General features: G+C 35.2%; 1 protein-coding gene across 1 annotated transcript; it reads right to left on the reverse strand.

Annotated features, from left to right (window-relative positions):
• Window positions 1-7,306: 7,306 nt before the first annotated feature.
• LOC128231657 (uncharacterized) lies at window positions 7,307-19,003 on the reverse strand. The gene is made up of 8 exons (XM_052944707.1): window positions 18,892-19,003; window positions 14,843-15,268; window positions 13,976-14,168; window positions 13,444-13,667; window positions 11,783-12,232; window positions 11,519-11,585; window positions 9,684-9,716; window positions 7,307-8,942 (listed from the first exon to the last, which is right to left on the reverse strand). The coding sequence occupies exons 1-8, from the start codon at window positions 18,953-18,955 to the stop codon at window positions 8,825-8,827; spliced, it is 1,575 nt and encodes a 524-aa protein (XP_052800667.1). The 5' UTR covers window positions 18,956-19,003; the 3' UTR covers window positions 7,307-8,824.
• Window positions 19,004-19,525: the final 522 nt, after the last annotated feature.

A 19,525-nucleotide genomic window follows, 5' to 3' on the forward strand; every position in this document is an offset into this window, starting at 1 on the left:
TAAACAAGTACGTGAATGAACGAGACCGTGAGAAACCCTGTTCTCAAAGATGCAAACACAGTTGGAAATACCCTTAACATAAACAGAATTGACATTTATAGATCCTGCTTGGTTATATAAGTTTTGAAGGATAATTATGTAATATTGGATTATTTCAGCCTTATTAATAGTGTACAAACTGCAGATACACCACCTTGTGATCACTAACCATGTCATCTCACGGATGGGTACATACATAACTTTAGGCCTGTCACAAGATGAAATACTTTGGTAATTCAAATGCAATAAAATTATGTATTTATGCAAAAAATAATCGTTCAAATGCAGAAAGTTATGCCTTTTTTTTAAAGAACACGTTTTAAAGGCGCACACTATAAGTTGATGCATCTTTTTAATGTTGATGCATATTCGTTTTTACTTTTTACTCGTCATTATACTTTAATGATAAAAACAAAAAAAAAAGTATAATTATGCTATAGGTACAGATAAAAGATATTAAAAGCACTAGTTTAGCCTTTTTAACTGGGTAATTTGTGGTCATATGTGGCTATCAATAAAAAACATTATAAATGCTAATACGTTTTCATCTGTAACGTAATCACATGCTTGTTATGTTACTTTTGATTTGTTAAATCATGCTTCATTATTAGAGGAAGTAGTTCCGTTTAACTATTCATTTTTCAATTTTACCTCAACCCGACATTTGCATTCTGAACAGACGAAATTGAAGATTGAACAGTTAGACGGAACCTTGTCAATGGCCGCATACTTCCGGAGAAGAATATACATCAAACAGGAAAAAAATGTGAAATGGTCAATTAAACGAACGCCTTTCTGCAAAACTTAAAACATTTTGAAGTTAGCCCAAAATTCTTTTGAGGGAAGAAAATAAAAATACTTTTTAAAGTGTTTTAAAATAATTGGTTATCAATTAACATGCCATTTCATTGCGCCGGCTATTTTATCTCGTACTTTTAGGTAGTGTGCCCTGAAATAGATGTGCTTACGTACTGTTTAACTACATCAGCTAAAATATATGAATTATTGATGTTTGAAATTGTCGATTGTATTTCAGATTGCACAATTATTTATTAAAAAGATGCATATGCACAGTATATTGATGTATAAATGTATTGAAATTGATTTTAAAATCCATGTGTTTAACAACTTGAACTTCGCATTCAAGCGTGTAGGTACCTGTGGATCCCACAACTGACGCACTAAACTTTTCATTAAAAGTAAAAGTAAGATATTTAAAGAAAAAAAATGTGATAGAGCTAGATCTTTATATTGCCATTTTAAACATTCGTCCGTCAATAAAGAAGCGAGTTCTGGTCCTATTGTATAATATATAAAAGTTCAACTACAGCTTGTGCGTGTGGGCCGCGCAATACCTCCATATTATTTTCCCGACGCCATCGTTTTTTCGGGTTCTGCGGGATAATTGAACACGTCTAAATGAATGCTGAAAATAGAATACCTGTAACGTTGGAGATAGCGGGCATGCCAGTGATGCACATATTGAAAATGTCTTAACAACTCTGAAAAATAATACACCAGTGTTTTGGGCGTGACAGTGATGCAGACATTCCTACATATGTCTTAACGACTCTGCAAATAAAATACCTGTTAAACCAATGACTAGGGGCGTGACTGTGATAAACACATTACTGAATATGTCTTAATGACTCTGAAATAAAATACCTGTTAAACCAATGACTGGGGACGTGACTGTGATACACACATTACTGAATATGTCTTAATGACTCTGAAATAAAATACCTGTTAAACCAAAGGCTGGGGGCGTGACAGTGATACACACATTACTGAATATGTCTTAATGACTCTGAAATAAAATACCTGTTAAACCAAAGGCTGGGGGCGTGACAGTGATACACACATTACTGAATATGTCTTAATGACTCAGAAATAAAATACCTGTTAAACCAATGACTGGGGACGTGACTGTGATACACACATTACTGAATATGTCTTAATGACTCTGAAATAAAATACCTGTTAACCCAACGACTGGGGACGTGACTGTGATACACACATTACTGAATATGTCTTAATGACTGTGCAAATAAAATACCTGTTAAACCAAAGGCTGGGGGCGTGACAGTGATGCACATATTACTGAATATATCTTAATGACTCTGCAAATAAAACACCTGTTAAACCAACGACTGGGGACGTGACTGTGATGCACACATTACTGAATATGTCTTAATGACTCTGCAAATAAAATACCTGTTAAACTAATGACTGGGGGCGTGACTGTGATGCACATATTACTGAATAAGTTTTAATGACTCTGCAAATAAAATACCTGTTAAACTAATGACTGGGGGCGTGACTGTGATGCACACATTACTGAATATGTCTTAATGACTCTGCAAATAAAATACCTGTTAAACCAATGACTGGGGACGTGACTGTGATACACACATTACTGAATATGTCTTAATGACTCTGAAATAAAATACCTGTTAACCCAACGACTGGGGACGTGACTGTGATACACACATTACTGAATATGTCTTAATGACTGTGCAAATAAAATACCTGTTAAACCAAAGGCTGGGGGCGTGACAGTGATGCACATATTACTGAATATATCTTAATGACTCTGCAAATAAAACACCTGTTAAACCAACGACTGGGGACGTGACTGTGATGCACACATTACTGAATATGTCTTAATGACTCTGCAAATAAAATACCTGTTAAACTAATGACTGGGGGCGTGACTGTGATGCACATATTACTGAATATGTTTTAATGACTCTGCAAATAAAATACCTGTTAAACTAATGTCTGGGGGCGTGACTGTGATGCACACATTACTGAATATGTCTTAATGACTCTGCAAATAAAATACCTGTTAAACTAATGACTGGGGGCGTGACTGTGATGCACACATTACTGAATATGTCTTAATGACTCTGCAAATAAAATACCTGTTAAACCAATAACTGGGGACATGACTGTGATACACACATTACTGAATATGTCTTAATGACTCCGCAAATAAAATACATGTTAAACTAATGACTGGGGGCGTGACTGTGATGCACATATTACTGAATATGTTTTAATGACTCTGCAAATAAAATACCTGTTAAACTAATGACTGGGGGCGTGACTGTGATGCACATATTACTGAATATGTCTTAATGACTCTGCAAATAAAATACCTGTTAAACTAATGACTGGGGACGTGACTGTGATGCACATATTACTGAATATGTCTTAATGACTCTGCAAATAAAATACCTGTTAAACCAATGACTAGGAGCGTGACTGTGATGCACACATTACTGAATATGTCTTAATGACTCTGCAAATAAAATACCTGTTAAACTAATGACTGGGGGCGTGACTGTGATGCACACATTACTGAATATGTCTTAATGACTCTGCAAATAAAATACCTGTTAAACTAATGACTGGGGGCGTGACTGTGATGCACATATTACTGAATATGTCTTAATGACTCTGCAAATAAAATACCTGTTAAACTAATGACTGGGGACGTGACTGTGATGCACATATTACTGAATATGTCTTAATGACTCTGCAAATAAAATACCTGTTAAACCAATGACTAGGAGCGTGACTGTGATGCACACATTACTGAATATGTCTTAATGACTCTGCAAATAAAATACCTGTTAAACTAATGACTGGGGGCGTGACTGTGATGCACACATTACTGAATATGTCTTAATGACTCTGAAATAAAATACCTGTTAAACCAAAGGCTGGGGGCGTGACAGTGATACACACATTACTGAATATGTCTTAATGACTCAGAAATAAAATACCTGTTAAACCAATGACTGGGGACGTGACTGTGATACACACATTACTGAATATGTCTTAATGACTCTGAAATAAAATACCTGTTAACCCAACGACTGGGGACGTGACTGTGATACACACATTACTGAATATGTCTTAATGACTGTGCAAATAAAATACCTGTTAAACCAAAGGCTGGGGACGTGACTGTGATGCACATATTACTGAATATATCTTAATGACTCTGCAAATAAAATACCTGTTAAACTAATGACTGGGGGCGTGACTGTGATGCACATATTACTGAATATGTCTTAATGACTCTGCAAATAAAATACCTGTTAAACTAATGACTGGGGACGTGACTGTGATGCACATATTACTGAATATGTTTTAATGACTCTGCAAATAAAATACCTGTAAAACTAATGACTGGGGGCGTGACTGTGATGCACACATTACTGAATATGTCTTAATGACTCTGCAAATAAAATACCTGTTAAACTAATGACTGGGGGCGTGACTGTGATGCACACATTACTGAATATGTCTTAATGACTCTGCAAATAAAATACCTGTTAAACCAATAACTGGGGACATGACTGTGATACACACATTACTGAATATGTCTTAATGACTCCGCAAATAAAATACATGTTAAACTAATGACTGGGGGCGTGACTGTGATGCACATATTACTGAATATGTTTTAATGACTCTGCAAATAAAATACCTGTTAAACTAATGACTGGGGGCGTGACTGTGATGCACATATTACTGAATATGTCTTAATGACTCTGCAAATAAAATACCTGTTAAACTAATGACTGGGGACGTGACTGTGATGCACACATTACTGAATATGTCTTAATGACTCTGCAAATAAAATACCTGTTAAACCAATGACTAGGAGCGTGACTGTGATGCACATATTACTGAATATGTCTTAATGACTCTGCAAATAAAATACCTGTTAAACCAATGACTAGGAGCGTGACTGTGATGCACACATAACTGAATATGTTTTAATGACTCTTGCAAATATCATACCTGGTAAGCCAATGACTTGGTGCGTGAAAGTGATGCAAACATTATCAACTCATATGCATATGAACTTGATGCAATCATTATTGGAAATCCCTTTCGTATAGGGTTGATATTTTCTCTATATTACAGAGCATAGATTTGTTCTACATGGCTTTCTTTTAAAGAGTCTGTCCGTATGTCTGTATGTCTGTCTTTTAAACTTAATAAACTACCTATCAACGTTTCTTACCCCTTTTCTCAACTAAAATCCCAAATCTCAAATACTTTCTCATGATTTAGTCCGGTACACGAACTTTGTATACATTATTAATATATGTATGATCTACATGAATATTTGTCATATAAAACAAAATAAAACACAGAATTGACATTTCATCGACTTTCCTGTAAAGATATACATCTTTGCAAAAAAGTTTTTATGTTCTGGTGTGTCAGAAAACAAAGTGCAACATGTCGAGGATGACGAATTTGTTCTGCGTGTTTTGAGACAGAAAGGGATTCAACTTCACGGTTTATTCCTACACTAAATATTCGTACAGTCGACCTTAAATTACACTTAATGCTCTCAACGCACACTGGGCCCATTCCGTAACGTGGTCGCCAAAAATGCGGATATACAGGTTGTTCAAAGACACCTTCGAAATTGAGATTTTATTGAGAATTGTCACTAAATGTCTGATAAAAAGACCATGGCACATTTCCGTTGTGAAATGCTCTGTTTGTGGATGGAGACTGGTCAGGACGTCAACGGGTCCGTGGGTGAAAGAATAGGCTTCATGTAGGACGCTAGACAAATCGAGTCAGAGATTCCCTTTCTTTTCGACTGGTAACGTTAAAATTAACTTAGACGATATGATTACAACAACTTATATGGCGAAAATATGTTAAGTTCGAAATGAACTCACGAACAACTAAAATACAGTTGAACACCGTTAATCCGAAATCGAACGTACCCAAAAGTTTATTTCGAAATAGCGATGTTTCGGTTTAACAAATTTCATAAAATGACAGCGTTCGCGAATTATAGATGACGTGAAATATTAAGTCGTGAAGATTGCAGTGTCGGTTACCCGTTACCAATTCGATACGTTCGGTTCGAGTGGTCTTTCGTATATATGTTTGTTGAATTATTATTAAATAATGGGCAAAGTATTTGTCATTATACTTCTTTATCAAAACAACATTTAAAACACAATAAGAGCACATGCATGCAAATCGTATCATCCTCCCGGGTTGGTTACCGGGCCCTTTTCCGGATTGTTCTGTAGGGGGACGAGTGAGCAATGTAATATAATTCGCTTACTTATGAACACATGCCACGATAACAAACAATTTACTTACTAACCTATTCACCTACTTGTTTAGGTTTATTTTTGCGTTCAATCAAACCGGCCGCTTCTAAATAAGTTGATTTAAATGCGAAATTCGAGCGAGCCAGACCAAGAATGTTTGTAGTTCGTCCACATATTGGATAGAACCCTTCAATACCTCGCATCCGTACTGAGCACACTTATGTATAAAAAATATATGCGGAAGTGTGCTCTATGACATCGTAAATTATTCATAATTTCCTGATTTAAACTGTTTGTGATGTTATTTTTATAAACAAAAATGTTTGTTTACTTGCAGGATTTATAGCAGTATTTGATTGGTGAACACGGTCATGTGATTATTCGCCACGTAACTTGAACTATAGAAAAGTTCCGAGGAAGCACTGTGAAAAAGGCTTTATCGGAACATAAATAGAGAAATGAGAACATTAGAATAGTTGTACTTGGTATTCGCACTTATGTGTTGGACAATGATAACTACGGATTTGTAAAATTTTCTGTATTGCATGTAGAATTTTTAGTGATCTTGTTTTACGAGAAAGTCCTTTGGAAAGTATTGACCTTGTGATGCTCCGTGTGAATTTTCAGCATCATTCAATAGGGAAAAAATCCTGACCTTCGTTTCTCTCTAGATTGTCACAGTTTTAATAACTTATGCTGGACAGCTTGAATTTATTCCTTTTTGTTAAATCAATGCCTGAGAGTAATGATCTCTTTGAATCGAATCGTTATCCAGTGTGTGTGTTTTACATTGGCACGGACACCTAAAGAACATTGGACTTTATCGTTTCACCAAAAAGGCAGCATCAACAGCAAAATCGGTTTTCTATAGTTTTTTATTTAATTATTTTATCATGTATTTCTTATATTGTAAGGTTTGACAAGGCTTGACAAGAGAGTTGACTCTGAGTTACTGGCTGTATTTCGTCAATAACTAAGTGTCCTCATTTACGAATGCGTATGCAATTGGGTCAGGCCATAATACATTCAACGGGTATTGACGGACAAACAATATTTCACAGAAAGATTGTGAGTAGTGTACTTATTTACTTTTTGTAATATACGATATGACACTTAATGTGCATTTTCCAAGCGTTTTGTAATAAAGTAAAGATAAGAAGTACTTTTTTTCATTTTATTTGCTAAGACACAATTTAAACAAGAAATATTATATCGTTACATTTAAAACATTGCTTACAAATTATACCAGTATGTCGTTAAAACGTAATGAAAATGGATTTTTAAAGGTTCTTTAGGGATGTGTTATATTCTTTCATTATTGAGCTGTTTCATTTTAAAGCATTACGTGGTTATAGAAAGAAACGATTTACATTTCACTTTATATACATTTTTTATTCGGCTCTGAAATAAATGTTATTTTCTTCCCAACCACTAGCAGAGGTTACCTTCCTTTGTTTTAACCTCTGTCGTCGAGCAAATTACGTATTGATGATCAAAATCATGTAACAATTTAAAATGTTTCACAATTTTCAATATTACTTTTTTCACTGTAAGGTAATAAAACATATACAAAATAGTTCGACATTGATATTTTCTGCGGCTACGCGCGGTCAATAAGTTTGTGCGTATTCATACTGTTATATTATTTTTGATAAGTTCTTTAATTGGAGAAATATCGGAAATAAATTGCAATCAAATCTTTTCTTTTTTTAAATTAGTCTAAAACAACATATTTCAACGGTTATATTCAATTAATACTTTTTAAAGAGTGAACTTAAACTGCTCATATACAAAACAAAACGGTCGAAAAAAAAGAAATAATTTCACAATGTCAACGAATAACTACAAAGAAAATGAAACAATAGTCTACATCTTAATGCATAGAGATAACAAAACTGTCAAAACAGTTCCGGTACATACAAAAATGACCTTGATTTCTAAGAAACATTCAATTTAGGACAATCTTAAAAACAATTATTTGTCTTTGTCATGAGGGACCCCGTGGTAAAAAGTTGGTATTCTTCAGACGTTAGCCATATCACGTGATATAACAACATCATTTTCTGATTGGTACTCTTCAAATGTTAACAATATAACGTAACACTACAAGGTCATCTAATTAAACCCCTATACAAATGAATTACATATGTGTACAATTCGTACACATCTATGTACAAACAGAAACAATAACTATTAAAATTTGGAGGTAGTGCAAACAAAACAGCCATTTGTTAAAAATGTGCATTACTTATATGAAAACCTACAGAAACAAGCTCAAAAAAGCAACCACAAAATTGCATACATAGCCATCCCAATTCGAAATATCTTCAAAATGAAAACAAACTATAACACTATTATGCAGCGATGTCGGTTAATAACGCTTTTTGTTGCTAATAATCACATAGTTAAAAAAATGTTGTTGAACAAATACTTCCAAGTGTTGAGTATGAATTTGCATTTTCATGAGATCTTGTCAGAAAAGTTAAAAATGGGTCATATGCGCGTTCGTAAGTAAGCAACTTGTATATCCTTTTCGATATTTGAATAAATTCAGTAGACAGTAACTATATATTTGCACCATTTATTCATATTGGCATCAGTTCAAGTTCTTGGCCTTTATGCGATTTTAACACCAGTGTGTCCTCGATTCCTTGGCCTGATTGTGTTAGGGTCGGACATTATGAGTGTTTTTTGATATTGTTGTCGTAGCCATCGTCATTCAGGTCCATCGCAGTTTGTGAAGGACTGAGATCCAGGTTGATCTGGTCATAAGATGAAGCGTCAGGACTACCGACGCTATTTGAATAAAGAAACGGCGCTTACATTAAATACATTTTTGTGATCATTAAGTGTTATAATAGTTTTATGGATGAAAAGAAAACTACGTTCACGCATACTGCGCTATTAATATGTTGTAAAAATATGTTGTCCAGAGACTCATGCCGGACAACACCCATGTATACACCATTGTCAATAAACCATCTACCACCACTAGCTGGGGATACTGCCTTAGAGGTCAGTCAACATGCCGGACACCAGCCATGTATACACCATTGTCAATAAACCGTCTACCAGCACTAGCTAGGGATACTGCCTTAGAGGTCAGTCAACATGCCGGACACCAGCCATGTATACACCATTGTCAATGAACCATCTACCAGCACTAGCTAGGGATACTGCCTTAGAGGTCAGTCAACATGCATTAACAAAACTTTAAGCGAAAAGTCTACTCTACTGGCCGAATTGAGAGTAGGGTTGATCAAGGACTTAAACCTAAATAAATAATTTATTTTTTGTGTTGAATGTTGTCCTACATGTCATTTTTTTTTTATAAAAACAGAAACATAATATATTTAAATAAATTACTTCATGAAAATTCAAATATAGAATATTACCTTTAACTGAAAACATAAACGTTCGAATTAAAATGTTTAATTTTTCTTAAATATCCTATTTTTCTTGGATTGATATTTGTGCGGACTATCCCTACTTTTATAGCTTGGCTCTTAAACCTATTTCAATTAAAGGGAAACTTACCTTACAAACCTAGCAGCGACATAGGAGTTTACGCTACAAAAAGAAAACATTTATGTTAATCACAGAAAATCATAAATCATGCAATTGTAAAATAAGACCATGTATCATGTGAGTGATGAACATCCACCAAAATGTATGCGATCATATGAGGTCTCTAAAAAGTTTGTCAGTATTGCAACTCTATAATTATTTACAATTTTAAAGTAAGGTACGAACGTCTTATCTGAAGGAAATATTTTGAAATATTTATGACCACTGTGAGAAAACCAAGAAAGCACGTGTTACACAAAACACCGCTCGTAATTTTACGGATTTCAGCGCGAAACAAGTTTTGCATTTCTGTGTACCTTATTCTTATTTAATGGAAACGATGCATAACCTGTTTGACATGGAATCTAAAAAACAATCTGATTGCAAGTTTCCTGATCTATCATATCTCAACATATAGTTTAAAAACATAACAAAACACACTGACTGAAATGATTAAATTTAGAGTATATTTTCCAACATTAAATATATACAATATCGTTAAACTGACGCCTACTAGATGGAATAAACCTAGCTTTTAGAGGGGCGGCAAATCACTGCTTGTGTGTGTACTTTTACGCGTGGCAAAGAAGTAGTTGTGTGATGCTTGACAAATGAGATTGGCCTGAAGGCGAGTGTAAAAAGGTTTAACAATGACCAAAGTCATGATGTGAGGCTGACCCGAAGACTAGGGTAAATAATTTTGTCATCGCCCCAAATGTTGATGTGAGGATGACCCTAAAGCGAGGAAAATACACGCAATACCGCCCCCAGTTATTATAAATTTGAACCAAAGGTGTTTGAAAATCATTTCAACACCGTCCAATCGATTCAGACCCGAACGCGAGGATAAATAAGGTCAAAACCGCTCCAAGTAATTAGGTTTGACCCAAATGCAAAGGGAAATACGTCCAAAACCGCCCCGATAATCATATATGTCTGACACGAAGGCGAGGGTAACACATCCCCCAATAATGGCATGTGACTGACACAAAGGTGAGAACTAACACGTTCAAACCCTCTCCAGTCATTAAGACTTTGAGCCTAAGGTGAGGGTAAAGCGGGTTAACTGCAACCCAGTGACTAGACCTAAATGCGAAGGTAAACACGTTCAACACCGTGACACTGATGTGTTTATATATGGACGTCTACCGATAGGCTCAGTCACACTTGCAATACGGATCGCACCCGAACACACGAAGCACTGGAATCAGTCTTAATATTTACTCTACCAGTATTAATTATTTTGCATGTAAGTTATAAAGTGTTTTAGGTACTAGTACATCTCTTAGAAAACGTTATTGCTAATAGGTTCTTTATTAGTGTCATACTTAGTCAATAAGAGTTGCAGTTTGACTTCTGAAAGGTCGGGCCGTTATTGTTCGGTTATTTAAGTCAGATCATCTTATGCAATTCTTGATTTCTAAGAAGCCTTCATTTGCTGCGCTTGCTTTTACCGTTTTCATCATACGAACTTGTTTTCCTTAATAGCATAACAGAGGATGGTGCCGTCCCCGTTTGTCCCAAAAAACTGTATCCAGGATTCCAGATTGTCGGGGAGGGGTGACACCCTTAACATACTGTTGCATATGTTAATTGTACATGACATAGCAAGAAAAAATTAAATGGGCTACTGTGAATGAGGGGGTGAATTAAAAAGAGTGCCATTAAACGGGGTTTATGTGTAAACATTTGGCTACTGAGCTTGTTTCTGTATTTGTTTACATAAGTATCACTATGATATTGATATAACGTACTGCTTTTGTATTTATTGAAATGCCAACTGATTGATAGTTATGCTGTATTACCTTAAATCCAAATTTATTTGCGTATACGGGCTCTCCTGCTGGTCCGACGAAACCAGTCTCGGATCTTCTGAAAAGTTTTATTTGTAATTTTGTCAGATATCTGGCAAAACAAGCTTATTAATTTTGATTTATGTTTGGTTTTTAAATTAGACTTACAGCAACATTGTAGTGTTACATTGCTATGTAAAGAAATGCCATGATCATCATAAAGTAATGTTTGAAATACATATTGTTTCATACTTGAATGCTTCTAGTTTGTCTTACCTTTTCGACGTCGCAAACGTATGAGGCGTGCTGCAATAACAATGATGACAACGATGAGAACCGAAATCGCACTCGGAAGTGCAATAACCGCGGCCGTTGGAATCGCCCGCTGAAGAGCAGTTACAGTTTCAGTTGCACTGTTTGATGTCGTTGAAGTTGTAGTAGACGTCGTCGAATTCGTTGTGGTCGTTGTAGGCGTTGTGGTCGTTGTTGGCGTTGTTTTGGGCGTTGTAGGCGTTGTGATCGTTGTGGGCGTTGTGGTCGTTGTGGGCGTTGTTGACGTTGTTGTGATCGTTGTGGTCGTTGTGGGCATTTGGGGCGTTGTGGTCGTTGTAGGCGTTGTGGTCGTTGTGGGCATTGTGGTCGTTGTTGTAGTCTTTGTGGTCGTTATAATACAGACAGGATCGATTGCAGGGCAGTCAATTCTTAAGTTTTCTGTTGTGGCTACAGCTGGAAAAGAATATGCTTTAAATAGAAAAAAAACAACTGAGAGAGAGAGAGAGAGAGAGAGAGAGAGAGAGAGAGAGAGAGAGAGAGAGAGAGAGAGAAAGGGGGGGGGAGAGAGAGATTGGGAAGAGGGGACTGGGCAAATTTAATAATTAATTGATATAAATAGAATCGATGTTCAACGGACACGTTGAAAGGTTAATATGATTCCTTGTTTTAAAACAAAAAACCTTGGTGCAAAGAAAACTGTTTGTTTGTTATTTGACCAATGATCCACATTCAAGGGATGTTGACCAGAGATCCTTAAGTTTGACATTAACGTAAACGTGCATTTTTATTGCTGGTGACATACAGTTTCGTCATGATGAAAATGTGCGCCAAGATATTTAAAATAACCCAAACGCATGACCAAGTAGCAGTTTTAATAAGAAAAACATATGGGAATTAAAGAAATGACCTTTTTGTGAATTTATGACCTTTAACTTTCGGACATGAGTGAAGTCATGGATAACATCAGTGCCAATTGAATTAAAAACAAAACACATAATGCATTGGCAACAGCTACAGCTGAAACAACCCGATATACAAGGAGTTGTGACCAATGATCCTAAATCATGGACTAACAGGGAATTGCTCTTGCTGGTGACACATTATCTAGAAAGTGTATGTCAATTTACGGACAAGCAAAATAAAAAGGTTGTAATAAATGACTCCGATCTTTGAACTACAGAAATGGGTCGAGACAAATTCTTTTTACAATCCCCCAATAAATGACGAAGTTACATCACGGACGAGCCAAAACACAAGCCTTTTTGACAAATGTCCTTTGATTGCTTCCCTAACCCTTGGCGCATAGACTTAAGTTTTGCACGTGACACACTGGATTGTCATGGAGAACACGCGTACCCAGGTATGTTTAAACCTCTCTATGCATGGCAAAGTTGCACACCGAACATGGAGTACATAGTAAGTCTACAAATTACCTTTAGGTGCTACTTTGCTCTTTATGTTCAGACTTGGGTCTTATACGAGATACACAGTCTTGTTATGGAGAAAATGCGTGCCAAGTTACTCTAAAATCCCTCCATGCATGACAAAACTATAGCCCGCAACGATTTGTTGACACCGAAAGTCCTAGCCTACATACCTCAATCTTATAAATGAGGTTATCATTCTGGTAAATACATTGCCTTTTTATTAATAAAGATACATACATTTGAATCCAAACCAATACGCTCCTCCGCGGGTTTGATCCCAATTGTTCGGACTTGTATAATTGTTATCAAGTTTAAGCCGCATGTAGTTTGCAGTAATTGTGAGATGTCCCTTTTGCAGATTGGTATTGTCATCACACGTCCATTTATGAAGCACATCTCCTCTAGAGTTTTCTATTTTCAACGTCTGGTTGCAAGGAACATTATCCCACTGTTCAGTGTTACTATAAGGAAAAAGAAAACCAATTTGATCGAATAACAATATTATCATTGTTATAAAAACTTAAAAACAACAACTGGTTAAAATATTTCCCTAAAAAGAAACAAAACTCTCATATCGAATTACTTTATACGTATAAGTATAAAAGCTGTCACAGAATGGTTGCAATTAGTACCAAGTGTATGGATAAACCAAACAAAACATCAGCATCAAACAACAATGGACTTCAGAAACTGATTATAATGAAATGTTCATGGAATCCAAGTATATAAAACATATTTGTAATTTTATTGTTCAATTATCAAAGTAAACCTGTCTTCTAAAACCAGATGCAGTATGTAAACATATATTCCTGAACTGCAGCTGTCTGTTTGGATCGAACATTCGCTGTCTGCCATATACGGAATTCTCTGATCGTTACTAAAACCAGGACTCTGGAGGTAGATAACACTGCCCGGCCAAGGTGTCTTCAGGCTTCCAGTGCTGTCCGGTAAAATCAGTGACTCTAAAAGAGTACATTTTAATCAAGATTTATATTAAGGTCGATGCAAGTATATATAGAAATTTCCACAAATTTACGTTTCATAATTAAAATTTCATGAAGTATTGAGGAACAATATTTTCCAAGGGTAAATATATATCCCTGGTTGCATGTTTTTGTATGTTAAGGGCTTAGTTTATATTTCGATATTGGGATTGTCCATGTAGTTTCAATGGTATTATAGTTATGATTTAGAGCTAAAACTTACCTTGCTTCAAGGCTCAAATATTTCACCTTTTAACTTCATCAAGCTTTGCTCATCTCACTTTTTGTTTACTTACAAATTGACTGATTTTCTTCTTTTAATGTGCTTTGAGACATTTAACGGATTTTTTTTTTAAAACTCACGATTTAACTATGTCTTTTGATTAAAAAAGATGCAAAGAAATTATTTAAATACAACGGCAAGTTAATTTATGAAAAGAATAAGCCATTAATTTAGCGAAAAGGAATATGATACTTTAACCTGTTACACTAAGATATTAGAGAAATCGTGTCTGGTTACCAAAAATTAAGCTTAGAGACAGGGGAAAACAGCTTTTTGATAATTTGATTTTTTATGTTTTTAACGAACCTTGACAGTGTTATAATTGAGCATGATTTTAAAATGAAAAAGTATATAACAACAAAAAACTTACTTTCAAGACAGTAGTAATTCATGTACATAAAGTTTGAGACAATATCATATGGTTTCGGCTCGTATTTATCATATGGACAGTCATTGCTCGGCACCAGCACTTGTGGGACCATGACATTACAAGAAGAATGCCCATTACACGTCTGATAATTGGCGACGGAATATTTCGTGTCGAACTGATGTGTAACTGTACAGTCCCTTGAGCTGTTCACACTCTCTTTTAAACAACAGGATTGCCTATATTCTTCATAAATGACGGTGTTGTTGGTACAGTTCATGACAACGGGGTGGAAAACGACGGTAAAGGATTCTATAAGAATGACGAGGTCTTGGGATGAACAGGTAGCCCGCATCCATCGTGTATGGTCGTCTTCTAAACCGAAACACGATGCCGAACTTTCTTGTATCTGAAGGTTCGCTAAAACGTCTGGAAAAAGGAAATCAATATGTGCTTTAGAGAGTTCATAGCGCTTGTTGTTTAGAATTATATTTTCTTTTAGCACGTCTGAGTTTGAATGCGAATGTTTTTTGTTTATCAATCAAAACTTCGTTCATAAGATTTGCTCTCCTGCTTTGACATATTTGTTTTTTCTCGCTAAATGTTGAATAAATAAACGTGTTGAATTTTGGGTTATCAACGCCATGTTGCATTGCATTGTGTAGATCCCTTAAATATTTAAAGTGTGTTTTTGTTTTGTATTTGAGTTTTCTTCTCATTAAGAGCAGTTCGATTTGGCAAAGTCGCCAGTCGGTTCGTTGAATGTGCATCCATCCGTCCGTGCGTGTTTTTAGCCATATCATGTTCATTTATCGGGAGATTATAAAATCTTTTTTAACAAATGTTCACTAGGAGAAGACCTCGTAAAGGATACTTAAATTTGTCCAGGCTTTCCAGGGGATTTTTTTTTTTTAAATATTTTTAGTTTTTTTACCCCTGTTAACCACGCGAATACGGTGCATCGCTTAAAAGATAACAAGATCCATATTTATAGGTCGAATGTCACAATCAAAGGTCTTTATTCATTGTACATTTTATTTAGCTGGCTAGTAACTTAATCATACAATTGGGAGTTTCAAAATAACTAGGCACAAACCTTCATCATGAGAAGGCGGCATGTCGCGTACAAGACCAATGTCTAACGGTCAACAGTCAAGGTCACAGATAAGGGTCATTTGTCAAAATCCCTTATAATTTGTTTTTTTCCGGACTTTTTCTTGGAAGTTTAAAATTTCTTGTGACTCTTGTTAAATATGACCATTCTAGACCCACATTTGTAGGTTAAATGTCATGGTCTCACTAATGGATCATCATGAATTATATTGGCTTTTACGACAACACTGTTATGCATGGTCCGCTTAAATATAATCTTTACATAATTCGGAACTCCTGGGCCATTTTTATCGAAAACAACATCGGATGTATTTGGACGGTTTACATACTCAAAAAGAAGAACGTTAAAGTCCGCTGTAAGTAGATCGCGTAGTAACTTTATTTAGAAGTTAAACTTTATGACTGAACTCTTGGGAATTTTAATGTTTGCAGTAATACACTTCGCTGGCAATCAATTTAATCTTAGATCAATAAATACAACTCTGAAACACTAAATTTAATTAATGATACATTTCAAAAAATTATGAACTACTTCAACTGATGTACCGGCATACATCCGATGTTGTTTTTTTTTCGATAAAAATGGTCGAGGAGCTCCGAATGTCTTTACAGTAATGACAATACATGTTAAAGTTCTTTCTCAGAACTGTTCAATGATAGTGACATTGTTTAGCTGACACACCTCTAGTTCGCCATGCGTAGCTTTGGGGTGTGTGTCGTTGAGTGTATGCAAAATATTAATCTTTCCGCATTTTAAATTAAAGGAGTACTTTGAAAACTAACGTTACGAATGGTATTTCATATATTTAAACATATTAGTTAAGCCAGAATATTTTATGGAATTGATGAAGTTTTGTAATAGTTTTATTCCATTCAAGAAACAGTTAAATTATTCTTATCCGATGGCCAATACTTGCACTTTGTAATGAAGAAAACTCCTGTGGCATTATATAATAAAACAAAACAAAAAACAAACTAATTGCATTGTCTTAATCAAAACACGCCTTTGTAGAGTAAAAACTGATATTTATATTGAAATTATCCCTGACGTTTCTGCTCATTTGTAAATATATATTATACATCCAAGGTTGGTCTATCAAGTATTAAAGAAGGCAACCGTAATGCACGAGAAAACCATTGACAGTACTAATGCTTCAGTAAAGGATATGGTAGAAACAGATGGGCAATAAATAGTTTGAGATATTGCTTATAATCCTTGGTTCTTAGAGTTTGGTATATGATTTACTATTCTAATAAATCTGGACTCGTAAAGGGCATAGGTCTGTTTCATGACCATTCCCAAGCTCAGACAAGGGTGATTGGGGTCATTTCTGGTAAAAAAAAATAAAAATGCTTAGGTCGTGTTAATTCCGTATATTTAGGTCAATGTTACTTTATAATATCATAGTCTCAAAAAGTGAAACACGAAATAACCATGGAATAAAAATGCATGTTTTCCTAAACCATATACCAATTGCAGACCACTCCGACGCGTTTAAATAATAGCTAGAAGGTTTTCCTAAATGCTTATAAATGTTTGGAAAGTTTGATGTTGTGTCCTCGTTAAACGGGTTTATCGTAACAAGACAGAAACAATAACATTTATAAAGATTTGAATTATTTCCTTGGACTTGAACGTACTTATATATGCTATATTTGTCCATGCTATATTTGATATAAAATAAAACTTATTTTACTTAGTTTGTTATTACACAAGAAAAATATTGACGTATTGTGTTTGTAACACAGTGTCCGTATGGCACTTAAGTCGGACGTGGCATCAACAGTTGAAGAAATGTCATTTTAACTAACTTGATCTATTGTTCTTTTTTTCATTACTTAATGGTAGATATAAACAAATTTAACACTACAGCAATAAACAGTCTCGGTTTGGCCAGCCTTTGCAAATTAACAAAAGAAAATACGATACATCTCAAACATGTATTATTAACTTGTACACTGCCAACCACGATTTTTTTGCACATTTCGCACATTGTCGCCTTTTTTTTACCGCGTTATCTGTTTAATCTTAGTTTCACTATACACCGCGATTGAAGCATAATGCCCTACGCGTTAATTTCTATACTTTTCCCTGCTTTCCACCGCGTCAAAATACGCGGCGTTCCAAGGTGTTAATAAGCGAACATAAAGATAACTAAGGTAGCTGTCAATTCTCTGAAGGTTTTCCCCGTCCTATAAATTTAACTCTAATCAGTTTTATTAAACTCATACAAACTCGACCCGTAATGTACACTTTTTTGATCTTACTTAAAGGTAGTTTGACCCCTGAAAAGTATGCTTTGCAACTGTGCAAGTATTCAGACGCATTTGTCACCTTATTCGCAAAAATCTAAATTTCGAATGCCTTCGTTAAACTTGTGTGATTTTAAATAGAGCATATATTGAATAAAACTGTGTTAACTTTTTTCAATCGTTTTTCTATACTATGCCTGTGTTTTTAGAATTTATATAAGAGCATTGTATTTACATTGAATTTTAGTTGAATTTAAAAGAAGACTCTAACAAACACTCAATGTTTCAGCGACATAATTAAGTTCGGGGAATGAGATTGTTTACCCACGCGCTCAATTGAAATCCATTCTGCGGTCAATTTACATGTTTAATCTTCTATTTGTACCAACGGTTCCTGTAAATATACATAAATATGGCGGTAAGCCGCACCGCGGCGTTATGCTGCGTGCATATATTCGGATGCCGTACCCGGTAGCAGCCGACAGATGAACGCGGCGATGACGCGCAGCACCGCGTTTGCTACAGCGGGATATATCGGCGCGGTTTTTCGCAATGATGCAATCTCGTCCGCGAAGGCAACGCAAAAATACAACAACGCGTGGTTGTTAGTGTATGCTTACATTTGGTGAACTTTTCTTTAGTGAAATAAATAAGTAAGCAAAAGCAATGAACGAAATAAAACCTACCATGACTCCTTATGAAAACTACTTGTTTAAAAAACACAAATAAAATTAAATGAGCGAATGCCATATTAAACTTATGAATCCCGGTTCCAACGAAGTACTGAGGCAATATACGCTATTTTGACACCGCGCCATTAATCTACATGAGATGACTTCCTGGTTTTGTCAATTAAGAAGTGGATTGGCTACTGTAGAACAATACCTTATATATATTATGGTTATTATTGCCAACAGATTTTGCTACGGATCATCAGACTTGAAGGTCATTCAGTTTTATATCCCTAAAGGCAAAACCGAATAAATATGCATGAAATCAAGCAGTTTTTAGCTTATAAAGAGCAAATCCATATTAACTTTTTATGAATGAAATAAGTGAAGTATCAATGTAAACGATTCAAAACATTATTCTAGACATGTAAGTGGATATTAGATATTAAAGCCCTTTTTATAAAAAAAGAATTCCTAAGGTCAATGAGTTCAATTCTGTTATGTATTCCTGTAGTTATGTGAAAAGCTACAGAAACAAGCTCAGTAGCAAAAAGTTTAATCATAAACCCGGTTTAATGGCAAACGCCAAAGACATAGAACATAAAAACAAAAATTCACAAACAAGAAACATGGAAGAACAGCACAAAAC

This window comes from Mya arenaria, chromosome 4 (assembly GCF_026914265.1).
Source record: "Mya arenaria isolate MELC-2E11 chromosome 4, ASM2691426v1".
NCBI classification, from domain to species: Eukaryota; Metazoa; Mollusca; class Bivalvia; order Myida; family Myidae; genus Mya; species Mya arenaria.

Excerpts from the sequence above, each read along its gene's own strand:
- LOC128231657 (XM_052944707.1), bottom strand. The coding sequence starts at position 18,955 with ATGGCATTCGCTCATTTAATTTTATTTGTGTTTTTTAAACAAGTAGTT. Across the intron at positions 14,169-14,842 it reads GAATTACTACTGTCTTGAAA|AGTCACTGATTTTACCGGAC; the intron begins GTAAGTTTTTTG and ends GTACTCTTTTAG. Across the intron at positions 9,717-11,518 it reads CAAATAAATTTGGATTTAAG|CGTAAACTCCTATGTCGCTG; the intron begins GTAATACAGCAT and ends TTCTTTTTGTAG.